General features: G+C 41.9%; 1 protein-coding gene across 3 annotated transcripts in view; it reads right to left on the reverse strand.

Annotated features, from left to right (window-relative positions):
- LOC144717881 (microtubule-actin cross-linking factor 1-like) overlaps positions 1–13,229 on the reverse strand; it is a 261,212-nt gene that overhangs the window by 174,755 nt on the left and 73,228 nt on the right. For all 3 annotated transcript variants that reach the window (XM_078593630.1, XM_078593631.1, XM_078593632.1), the window contains exon 2: positions 5,890–5,951. In XM_078593630.1, the coding sequence (XP_078449756.1) occupies positions 5,890–5,951 (62 nt within the window). The remainder of the gene's footprint in view (positions 1–5,889; positions 5,952–13,229) is intronic.

Here is a 13,229-nt window from a genome sequence, read left to right on the forward strand (position 1 = left end):
CGATGGAATTTTCTCGTTAATTTACAGATTTGATAACAGATGGATTTAGACATTTTAATAACAATATCCCTAAACACTAATGTACAGCCCTTTGTCAATCCACTGCTGGATTAAGGACAACCCACACATTGCCAGTAGTGGTGGTATGTCTGCCGATACTTCTAACATAGATATGCGTAGAATTTCCCCACTAGTTAAAATGTACTAGCCACAGGGGCGGTTTCTTCATTAGGGCGATTGGGCGACGCACCACCAATGTCATTCAACCACAGAGTCACGCTAGCCGTCACTGTGCCTCTGGATATAGTCCAATCAGCGTCATGTCACGTTCTGTGGAGTATCGCCTCTTTTTGGGCGATTTCACTCCGGCTGAGAATCGCCCCGAGTGGCCCCATAGACTTACATTCAAAGATGTTTTTTTTCGAACGGGAGGCGCTGCAATGCATTCTCTATGGCTTCCGGGAGGGCTCGCCCTAACGTGCTTACGTCATCATACGTAAGCACGTTTCATCCAACAATATAATTTGTTGCCACCTAGTGGAATCTTTAATAAAAGAAACTTGAGTGGATTGTATTAATAGTGAGTATAGAAACAAACAAGATGTATTGTAAGAGTCACTTTATTTTTCATTAATATTAAAGAAGTGAAGTTGCCTTTACATGCTTAAGCTGTTAATTTATCCATTGCATGGGTGGACCTTATCCTTATCAATCATCCAGACATTTGCCCCCCTTGAGAGATTTTGCAGGAGCCGCCACTGACTAGCCATATCATCCGGGACACTACTAACTTGCTCTCTGGGAGCTAATATTTGTGATTACCGATCATTAACTTCCTTTCCGCTAATTTCTTTGCTCCCATTTGCTTGCGATGGAATCTTCACCCATGTTTGTATTCTGTTGTGCAAATGAGTTTTCTCATTCTTTCCTGAAGGGCTTTACAGAGTAATGTGTATTCCATACTTTGGCATTTTTAAAATCAAATTCCATATCTCTTATCTCTTTTTCGTCATCGCGAGTGTTGTCGTTTTGAAAAACTTGTTCTCTTAGAATTCTGTTCACAAATGTTTTAACTTTTCTTCCCACTTTCAGTTCACTGCTCATCAAAATGTTCGTTCTCTTTATTGAAGTGATGGCATCCTCTCCAACAGTGCATAGATCATGGCTTGTGATGCTGATGATTCTGATGATTCACAAATACCCGCTGGTATGCAGATGTGTGTTTGAAATCACATTCAAAATGGGCAAGCAAAGAACACAAATTATCATGAAAGCGAGGCATTTTGATATTCCTAAAAGTGCCCAAAGGTTGGGAAGTATTTCGTGACTGCAGGGATTCATCTTCTTGGTTCTTTCGGTAAAGTCACGTAGAAGGGAAGTAATAAAATAATAAAAATAAAACATAATAAAATCATTCTCACGACGTTTCGGCTACAACGCAAGCAGCCGTCTTCAGGTGTCAGCTTGGTAGTGTCTCATTCTTCACCTGAAGACGGCTGCTTGCGTTGTAGCCGAAACGTCGTGAGAATTATTTTATTTTATTATGTTTTATTTTTATTATTTTATTACTTCCCTTCTACGTGACTTTACCGAAAGAACCAAGAAGTTGGGAAGTATGTTATTACTCACTTGCATCAGACATGAGACTGGCACACAATGCATTTACATGATTGGATGGAATAAGCTTGCACAATGAATAAACTAGCATCACAGTGATGTGCACGGTGAGTTATGATTCAATAAAATCGATGGAAGTGTGTTCGTCAAAACTCTTTCAATATGCTATGCCTTTTTTTCCGCCTAAAAAGTACCTATATTAAATGTCCCGCATTCAACAACTGAAAATACCAACCGCATTGAAATATTGAGAAGAGATAACATAACAATGGAGACGTAAATAGCTCTTCCAAAGTGCCGATTCGTCCACCGAACAATGCGGTGCTCTGGACACCGTGTCGAAAATTCATCCAAATCTAAGCGGACGTAACACGTGTGAAGCATTGTCAAGGACGAGCATTCCTCACACACCTTTTGCACAAGGCCACACGCGAGCGACCTCCAGCTACTACACTTAGCCAAAAGTAGTTTCGAAAAAAGAATCTGCTGACGCGCAGGCGAAACGCAGGGTCAGATAAAGGCAGTCAATGTCAGCCGATTCGTCGCGGGCAAACTTTCTTGAACGCGCATCGTTATACATAACGATTCGACACTGCAGTCACGTCATTAAACACTTAGAAGTATAAATTCACATTCTAGCAATTTCACATCGCGGATAACAAAATGGGGTGAAGGTGCAGCCCTGAAATGGCTTCCTCATGGCACCGCTGTGCTAGAAGGGCCTCCACAACAGGGAGTAGCCACTCGAGTTGGTGGTATTCTGACCAACTCTTGCACCATGTCTACTCACGATTGGAGAGATACGGGGGGGGGGGGGGTATTTTTTTCAAGATTCCACCGTCTCAACTTCCGCGCCGGGAGATTGAACCATCAGCAGCTGGATTGAATCAGAATCTCTACTTATACTGCAGGAATCCGAAAAGCTATGAAGCTCATTTTCACAGATGTCTACCAGGAGTGGGTCAGAACGTTACAACAACAAACAAGACTAAAACCGATAGGAGTGCGAGATATAGGAAAGCTTGAAAGCCCAGTGTGTTCACCATTACACCACAAAAACATAATTAAACACATAACTGCCAGAAATGTGCAGCTGTCAGATTTCAAAGCCACGTTGGCAAGCGAGTACGAGTTTTCAGCACAATCATGACAACTGGCAGCAGCAGGGGCTGCTTGGTATTTAGGACTGAAACCAAGAATAACAATGACATTAGGTCAATACTATTGTACAAATGGCAAAGTATACATCTAAGCAAAAGCAAATAAAAATTTACCACAGACGCCATAGATAATGAAACACACGATGTGCTCGAACATAATGTTGAGGCAATTTCCCACGACTCTGGTTTTTCACTTGTAAAAAACACAGTATATAATGCAATTTGCATTAAAAAAGATAATGTTTAGAGTGTCTCAAGACACTCTAAACATTGATTTTGTGTTAAACGGGTCAGAAAAGGTGGCAGCAGCATGTTGTCTTAACCCGGTACGCTGCCTGTTAAACCATTGAACCTGTGGTTGAGACAACACCCATGTTTTGCATTGGCTAAACACAGGCATATATTGAGACAAGTGACGCGATGGTAACAGTATGCGGCAAGCATCAAGATGGTTACAAGTTCAATCCCAGTCGGGAGTAAACTTGGCCCGTTTATCCATCTGGGACAGATAAATTGAGTACCATTTTACGTAAATTTAGCAGTGGTTGTTATCGGTGGTGAGCTCTTCCATAGCAACACGGGATCTTCATTATTGGCTCAGTCCATGCTCATTGAGCAGAAAACATGACGTTTCTATTTTTTTACTGATAATTACAGATAGTGCCTGAGTTACGATGCTCCGACTTACGCTATTTAGATCTTACGATGGCGATAGCGATATGACAAAATTGTAAAATATTTTTTATTTCGCGCGGCAGGCAAACGCATGAATGTATGATACGTAGCTTTAGCGATTTCATTTTAGGGTTACCACGATACGATACGTTCAATTCATGTTAAAAGTTTTTATAGCAAATAGGATTGTTTCCTGAAAAAACTTTCTATTAATTTGCAGTTCATATAGGTAGGCTAAGAATTTACCTTGGTTTTTACTTTATATTTTACTGTGCAATACAGTATTGTAATTAATAAATACATACAGTATATAGTTTATACAGTACGGTACTGTAAATTGCTCTGTTTTGCTAAATTATCGCCATTTTTTAAGACTCCTGGGTAGGCGAGGCCATCTTCGACTTACGATATTTTTGACTTACGATGGGGTCGTCGTAACGCATCTCCATCGTAATTAGAGGACTACCTGTACAATGTAATATTGGTTAAATTCACATCCTGATGTCACCTAAACAACAACAACAAGGTGTCTCCTTAACGAGTTCTAAATGCACCTTTGATTATTAAGGTACACTCATAATTGCTCACATACCAACGACAACAATGATAATGCCTCACTGAGGCGTCACAATCGATGATCTGGACTTCCTGCCCCTGCACTTCTTGCACTAAAAGCGGCCAATAATGTACGAGTTGTTATCAAGAAATAAATGACAGTGTTTCTAGATTTGAAGTTTTCGTCACTGCTAGGATCCATATACTCTTTGTTTTTTTCCGTAAAGTCACGTAGGTGAAAACAAAATAAAATAGTAACAGGTTTTTACCCTTTCAACTGGTACAAAAAACTGACACTTTTATACAAGGCATCATGTTTGCAATAACCACGACACAAGCAGTCAAAATGCAAACAAAAAGAAACAACTCTGATGATGATAATGATATGCACTGTCCTTGAAGTTGATTGGTCCACACCCGAGACGGCTTTTCTTAGAGCCCAGTCTCCATTGGTGTTGGACCAGATGACGCCAAAAGGCGTACAACTCAAAGACAGTGCACTATCAGAGTATTGAGAGCTCGGGGTAAGCATGCCTTATGCCTTGTATAAAGGTGCCTTGTATAAAGGTGTCAGTTTTTGTACCAGTTGAAAGGGTAAAAACCTATTACTATATTTTGCCACTGGTAAAGGAGGTCTCATAGTGAGAACAAAATTTAAATAAACAACTAAATTAAATCACGACGTTTCGGAAGCAACACAAGCATCCGTCCTCAGGTGCGACTGCTCCAGCAAAATCGTCGTGATTAAATTTGTTGTTTTATTTTTATTTTATTTAGCTTTCACCTACGTGACTTTACCGAAAAAACCAAAGAGTACAAATGACAGTGTGCTTCTCTCCATTCGACAGACCACACGTATCACTGGAGAGTACTGGCACACACCACGATGAGATGAAAGAGAGGAGTCACGGATTAATAGTGACGTTTATAGGCAGTTGGAAACACATTCCTTGCTAATAACTGAAGGACAATGAGCACGTCACATTAAAGTTGTCGCATACAGTGCAGTGAGCAAATGGCAGCACACTTATCACGGAAGCAGTACGATGTGATGCATCCGTACCAGAGGTCGCAACCGGGTACCCGATACCCGTACCCTACCCGATACCCAGCTACCCGTACCCGGCCGGGTACGGGTAGCCGTTTGCGACCCTGGTGCAGCCGGGTACGGGTACGGGTAGGCCGTGAGTCACTGGTGAGTAACCGTTTGTCACTCATTTCGGGTAGGGTACGGGTAGGGAACGGGTACCCGTACCCGCCCCGGGTACGGGTATGGGTACCCATTTGCGACCCTGGTGCGGCCGGGTACGGGTACGGGTAAGGAATCAAAACCCGTTTGCGACCTCTGATCCGTACTCAGTACGGTACCCATAGTTAAGTCATTAATGTTTTATCCTACTGTGTAGATGTCCACGGCAGTGCTGGATAGCTCTCTGCTGTGCTGTTGGGTTCTTTCCATGACGCACCTTCACATCTCTGCCCGGATGCATTCAATCAATTCACGTATTTAAGGTTGATGTACAAAGTTACGAATTTGCTGGCGTTGAGTCGGTGCACTTTGATTCAACTACTCTTCATCCCCGCTTTGTCAAACACGCCAGAGGAACCCGAAACAATATACTAACTGCGTAAAATGTTCGCGTTTGCGCTGTATAAGCCTTCCGTGTTTCGGGTTGGCGGCGCATTGCTTGGAATGAGGCCCAACGTTTCCGTTCAAGGCGTCGGGAGCTTCGTCGGAAGAAGAATGTTCCGGGCACGATGTTTTCAAGCAATGAGAACTTAAAATAAACCGTAGCTTGAGTGATGAGTCATTGAGGCAAATATATTAACGAGACCCTCCGTTACCACATCCCTTAATCATCATCAAATAACGTGACGTTACCTTTATCAAGTGCTTGTTCACCCATTTGGTGAAGGTTTTCTTCTGAACTTTGTCCCGTTCATCTGTAAAACACAAAGAAAATCCACAGTCAGCAACATAATTCGAAGGCCTTACGGTTGATCCTCAAGACCCTGAGAAAGAACACGTTTACAGCCAAATGAGGCAACGAAATAAATAAATAAAACTCGGCTGCAATTTTTGGTTTCATCCGAGACATTGAAAAATATGGGTCAGTACACTCTAATGAGCATATATAGCGTATATATGCAGCTACAGATTCTTTTCTTCCACTCTATAAGAGACTTCAAATGGCAAAATGTGAACGCAAAGTAAGCAAATTAATATGATATCATGCCGTTCCTAAATATGGAATCTGCTAAATCCACAACTGCCTGAGCAGGCATCTTTCATTTCCGAGTTGACACTATTTTTAATGTGCACTTCAGCTTGGGTAACACACATTTATCAGAGTAAACAAGACTTCACAAACATGTGCTAACCACTACTTCATATGTTCACGATTACAACTTGATATATCACTGTCTTCTTGGTTCTTTCGGTAAAGTCACGTAGAAGGGAAATAATAAAATAATAAAAATAAAACATAATAAAATAATATATTTTTTATTTTATTATTTCCCTTCTACGTGACTTTACCGAAAGAACTAAGAAGATGAATCCCTGCAGTCACGAAAGCTTTAAATCGAAATTTGATATACCCTCTTCTTGGTTCTTTCGGTAAAGTCACGTAGAAGGGAAATAATAAAATAATAAAAATAAAGCATAATAAAATAATATATTTTTTATTTTATTATTTCCCTTCTACGTGACTTTACCGAAAGAACTAAGAAGATGAATCCCTGCAGTCACGAAAGCTTTAAATCGAAATTTGATATACCCTCTTCTTGGTTCTTTCGGAAAAGTCACGTAGAAGGGAAATAATAAAATAATAAAAATAAAACATAATAAAATAATATATTTTTTATTTTATTATTTCCCTTCTACGTGACTTTACCGAAAGAACCAAGAAGATGAATCCCTGCAGTCACGAAAGCTTTAAATCGAAATTTGATATACCCTATATCAGAAAGTCAAATTTTCCTCATTAAGAGAAATGCATCAGCTGCTGTTTGATGAGAAATGCAAGTGCGTGAAGGGAAATGGATTACAATTGTTTGATTGTCCAGCAAAAAACCATCATCACCATCGCCGCCATCATCATTTATTTAGGGCTCTGTAAGTGCCCTCTGTAAGTGCCCTCTGAGGTAGAGGACTGTAAGCGATACCTGGGATGAAACAACCAACAGCCATATTGCTAACTGATGAACACACAGAACATTCCCATTCAGAAAATAATAAGAACGAACAAATACCCCTTACAGTATATTACAAGATTTGAAGCTTTCGTGACTGCAAGGATTCAGTCACGTAGTAAAGTCACGTAGGTAAAAAATGAAAATAAAATTTATAATTATTATTACTATTATTTTATTTTTATTAATTTTAATTCATTTTTTACCTACGTGAGTTTACCGAAAAAACTAAGCGTATATATTACAACATACCAAAGCGTCAGATTTTCACATATAAATCGAGTAAACGCCAGAGGGATAAAGACGACAACACAATGTACTTTCGATTTAAAGCTTTCGTGACTGCAGAGATTCATATTCTTAGTTCTTTCGGTAAAGTCACGTAGAAGGGAAATAATAACATAATAAAAATAAAACAATAAAATTCTCACGACGTTTCGATTGCAACACAAGCAATCATCATCAAGTGTGAAAACCACAGCAAGAACATTTTCGCGAGAATTTTATTGTTTAATTTGTATTATTTCCCTTCTACGTGACTTTACCGAAAGAACCAATAATAAAAAAACAATGCACGACAATGCAAGTAACAATTTGGAGCGCTGCTGTGGTGAGATATTCTCTCCATCGCATGGTATGCAGCATGCAGGAGGTTGTGGATTGGATCTCAACACCTGGATTTTTAGAGTGTGCCCGTTCTTCCCATGGTTGCGTGGATTTTTCCCTCCGAGTCCTCCGGTCACACCTTCCACATTTAGAAACATGAATTTAGATGATTTGGCGACTACTATAAATTCCCACACGTGATGATATAAGCCACTTCCACAAGCTCAAGTACAGCCAGGTCACTGCTGAAGAAGAGCGAATAGCGCAGTGGGCTGTACCTGGCAAAACAATTATTTTAAATACGACTACTATGCAAACGACAGTTCATTCAGGGTCAACAAATGTCAGGGAAAATTAAACCCGAGCATATTTAAAATGGAGAGCAGTGGCACAGTGGTAAACACACGCACAATGACACCAGCGAACTGAGCTTGATTCGCAGCCACTGCTAACAACAGGAGTGGAGCGAGTGATATCAGAACCAGTCCTGGGCGCATCCTCCTTTACCAACCCGCACTGATCAGCATGGTTTAGTAACTTCCATGACTGTCAAGACACGGGGAAGCCTACATCCAGAAATGTATTGGCAAATGGTTTTAAATCACTTTGAAAATTGCGTTTTAAATACTGAACTCTACGTTCTGATGAAACCGACTCATGTGAATTCCAACACCTTCAGATTGAAAAGGCGGTCGTCGAACATCAAGATGGGTTATTTAATACGTTGGAGGATGTGGCCTCAATGTGAAGCACCTTCATTCACCAACGGACATGCACAAATAGTTTAGAGCTGCAACTATCAACGACTGAAATAATCGATTAATCTACTCGTGATGAAACCCTCTATTAATCAGATGACAGGACAAAATGAGCATTCACTATGCTAATCATTTGCATACAATCACACAATTTACACATGCGAAACATCCAAAAAATGTTTTATCGATAACGTCATCAGCAGGGAATTTCTAGGGTTTTGGAGGCCGTATTCCCAGCAAAATCACCATACACTTCGCGGGCAATGTTTTTGTTTTAAACCTCATTTGTTTTTTGTTATAGTTTGTCAGCACTACGTTGGGTTCGACTCGTCTCCATGTGATTGGATACGCAGCTACCTCACAGTGGGCAAACGCCAAGGGCTGGGACTTTAATCCGCATGCTCAGCTGCAAACATGGACCTTTGTTTTTAATTAGCTCGAGCAGGGAGTGAAATCTCTTAAGCTGTCATGTGGGCACTAAATACCCAGTGCACGACTATACAAGTTAAAATAAAATTCGACGCATACATTCATCAGTCCTTGCGATATTATGCTTTCGCAACTGAATTTCGACGTTTGAAAAAGTCTACATTTTGAAGGTACAGGTACTGTAATTACAATAGGATGGGAGAAAAAATTGCGTTGAATATTATTTTTCCAGGTCACCAGCCAATGATGGGGATGCACATGTTGGGGGGAGGGAAAGAGCAAAAAATAAAAAAAAAATATTAAATACATGAAGTTTAAAACAAGAGAACGACTACTTTAAAAGGCAGTGAGATATTAATTAAAACATACAATCAGTGTTCTACATTTCGACGAGGATACAATGTACAATTGCAGCATTCAAACGTCCATCCCTAATGAGCACTCACATCAGTGCCGAAGAGAAACTGAACACAAATTCCCGGTGACATCACGCTGCCAGATTAATCGCTTCGAGAGATGCTCGCGGCCTTTAAAAAAAAAACTCCGCGCGGTCCTACGCATGGCGCATGCAAGAGAGAGAGAGAGAGATATATATACGCACCCATGCAACACATCTTCTGCACCAGGCAGGCGTTGATTTCCCTTTCATGTTGGCGGGGCAACATTCTTTGGAGTTCTACTTGAAAAACCATAGCCTGGAGGTCGGGCAAACCCTTATTCCCATCAATGCGGTGCAGACTGCGTGTCCTTTTAGCTCTGCCACAACCACCCGAGAAGATTACGCCAAGTTTGGCGGGGGCTTCAGCCCGCATCCAGGACATTGCAAACGGACGCACGGCACGGGCAGAAGCACGCGTCCCTTCTTGCATCCTTTGGCGGTCGCTGTGGATGCCACACCTCATTTCAGAACCCGTCGGAGCACGGCGTGGGGTAACGACGCAGTCACGGAGCGGCTCCTAAGCTAGCACCAACAGGCCCACCTCATTCCACCGCCCTGTCTGGAACTCTCTCTCTCTCTCGTCGTCATGCCCTCGGGTACGAAGAGGCCGTAGCAGCAATCTCGTGCACGCGAACGGAACATTTGTCGGCGCTGATTTCTCGGGCGATATTCACGCAGAGCAGCAGAGAAACCCGGTCCAGGTGCCTTTAATGCATCCTGCCGCCGCTTTCACTATCAGGAGCACCAGGGCTTGACGCGAAAGCCGAAGCAGGTTTATAATACCTTTTGCTCAGCCTCCAACAAGTGCTTTCTAAATTGCCAGCGACAGCCTTTCATCCAGTGTGTACACGCGCACCGTGCTGAGCTGCATATGCGCTGCAGCCGAGCTCGGCTTAAGCCAGAAGCGTGCACAGCACAACAATCCGCTGCTATCTGGACTGTAACAAATGTCAACCTTTTTTCTTCGCCGATTTAAAAAATACGACATCCACAGCGGACGGCTTTGCTCTCTGATACCGATGATGGAACTCTGTGCACCATACAAAACAAAATGAAATAAAAATAGTCACGAGAAAAAAACGAAAATGATGTTGGTAACTAGGGCACGAGAGGAGTCTCTTACATAATGCAAGCACGCTACGTGCGATGCAGAGGAGCGACTGCACTGTGCAATATGGCAGACCGGATGATATAAATGGATTGTATATGCCTTGCAGTTTAATTGTTAATGCACCGTGCATTTGACAGTGCAGGATTGGAGGCATTGGGAGCAGAGTCATAGTAAAAGGGGGAACATTGTCCTGGATACATCACATTGTCATTCCAATGAGATCTGCGGGGGGGGGGGGGGGTCTGTGGTTTAATTTTGGAAGCATTCATTTCAAATGCAGCGCACCACACATTTCACGACGGCCCGTAGATCAGGTGTGTCGCATTCATTCAGAGGTCACAAAATCAAAAAGAGATTCGTAAAAGGGACGTTGGCTGTGATTTCAGCCTCTGTTCCTCGCATGATAACAATGATGTGCACAGTTAAAGAGTCAGTCTGCCGTCAGCCGATTTGCGTGCATGGCAACAAGGATGAGCGCTGCCAGAAAACCCGCTAATGGCGTGCAGATAAATTAACGTATTTTTGAGTGGAAAATGCATGCAAGGTTTTGGTGTCCACTGCCAGTCATGATAGTGTTGGCCTAGATATGCTTTCGGCAGTCCTGATTGTTGAAAATAATAGAAAATGACACCGCCTTGTGGGCACGTGCACTGTCCACTCCTGTGCGTGTTGATGTGCGCACACAAGATCATATCACGCCGTTTGGAGTGTCCCATAAGAACCCGTCAGAAGCCTCAATAGCACCATAGCATACACCAAATATGGTTAGAATTGGCGATGGTTCCACTCGATTTTTACTAGATCTCAACAACAATAATAATAATCAATGAGGACAGGCCAACATTTATTTTCTTTTGTCTGAAAATGTGTAACAAAACGAATGCCCTCAATTTACCCAGAAACACAACGTGGGTCTCGCTACTACATTTTTTTAGGAACGCCTTGCATTTGGGATGAGTGACAAATTCCATAACTACATATAATTATGATGGGTGTTTGGCACGTGGGAGACAACCAGGGTCGCCTGGGAGAAAACCCATACACAATGGGGTAAACACCCAAAGATCTTTCACAGATAGATGCAATGATGCACGACTGGACTGCGATGTGCTGATCACATCACAGCCAACACCTACAACAACTGGCATTCACAGGGGGTCTTCCACCCTAGTGCTATGGCATAATCCGCAGTACCCCCTCTCCTTATCCTCCTTTCATTCTTCTATGAAAACTCACTTCTTCTCTACAGCCCATTCCCTTCCTCTTCCCTCCCCTCCGCCCCTCCACTCCCTTCGATCCCTCCCCTTTCTTGATCCCCAAGTACCCTATATCACAATCACTCATTCCCCAATCCTTGTACACACCTGTCAACGACAACATTCCATTCTGTCATCGTTCTGTAAGCCGTGTCAAGTGCCTTGAGTGAAGGCACTCTATAATATAAATTAGATTGGAAAAATATATCTTCCGAGATCTAATGAGGTCGTGCAACATTCAGGGCAATTTTTGTCAAAGGCGTGATGCACCGCCATGCCACATTTCCATTGTCTTTACAGAAGGAGAGTAAATGCAGTAATGCGGTTGACATCACTAGCATAACCACAGCAACTTGCTCCACTTTTCAATCCATTCACTAATTTTTTTGAGTAAAAACTGGCCCCACTAAAGACGGCATCACATACTTTTTGCTGAAATGGTGCCACACCTCAACAAAAAAAAAACATCGTCATCCTAGGTCGCATGACAATACAATGGAGGATGGGTTCCCTCGTTGCTACGACTGTTTATGCTGCGTCGCTTGGTATACATTCCAGAAAGCAACTGTACTGTTTAAACGAGAGTTCCTGTTACAGAACCAAATATAGAGAATGAATATTGAGCTCATGTCCCAATGATGGGGTAACGCATTCACAGCATTCCCATCGTGCTAATTCAAAACGTCTGTTGAATTCTTTAAGCAGTAACTTTCCTCAATTCTTGATCACATTCTCCACAGTGCTTTTTCCACGTGGTAACTGAAATATTTTAAAAAACGGAAGAAAATCGATTGCACAGGAACCATGCAATAACATTCAGTACGTAACCACAAGTTTAATAAATGGAAGTTTAGCTAACGTTTAATTAAAAATCCATATTAGCTATGAAAACCACGTTATGCAAAACAATCTACTGAAGCATTAAGAATGCAATACACTTTTAGAGTACAATATAAGCTTTTAGAAATATTATCTATAAATACGAATATTCAGTCACAAGTTTTACCCATTGCCGAGCAGTCTATATCGTTGTGGTCCAAACAATCTAATATGTATATTAGGTATAAAAGTAAACAACAAAAACTGAAAATTAATAAACGGGACATATGCATGGAATTTAATTGAGGAAGATATGGATTAGAGACCACATGGAGGTGTAACGTCGTTCCAAGGGATGATGGATGGTGGTCAAGAATAATAACGGAGCGGCGGCAAAGGAATGGAATGCATCAGAGAGGATGCCCACTGACGAGATGGAGCGATGATATCGGGTCATGTGCGGGAGCCGGATAGATTCTTGCATCGCAGGATCATACGAGGTGGAGGTGGACTGACCATAGCTATTCTGACAAATCGCCCGATGACGCTGGATGTAAATACCAGCGAAACGTCGGACTCAAATTGCAAATGTTGTGGATTTACTCTCCA

Source organism: Lampetra planeri, chromosome 4 (assembly GCF_965212315.1).
Source record: "Lampetra planeri chromosome 4, kcLamPlan1.2.h2, whole genome shotgun sequence".
NCBI classification, from domain to species: Eukaryota; Metazoa; Chordata; class Hyperoartia; order Petromyzontiformes; family Petromyzontidae; genus Lampetra; species Lampetra planeri.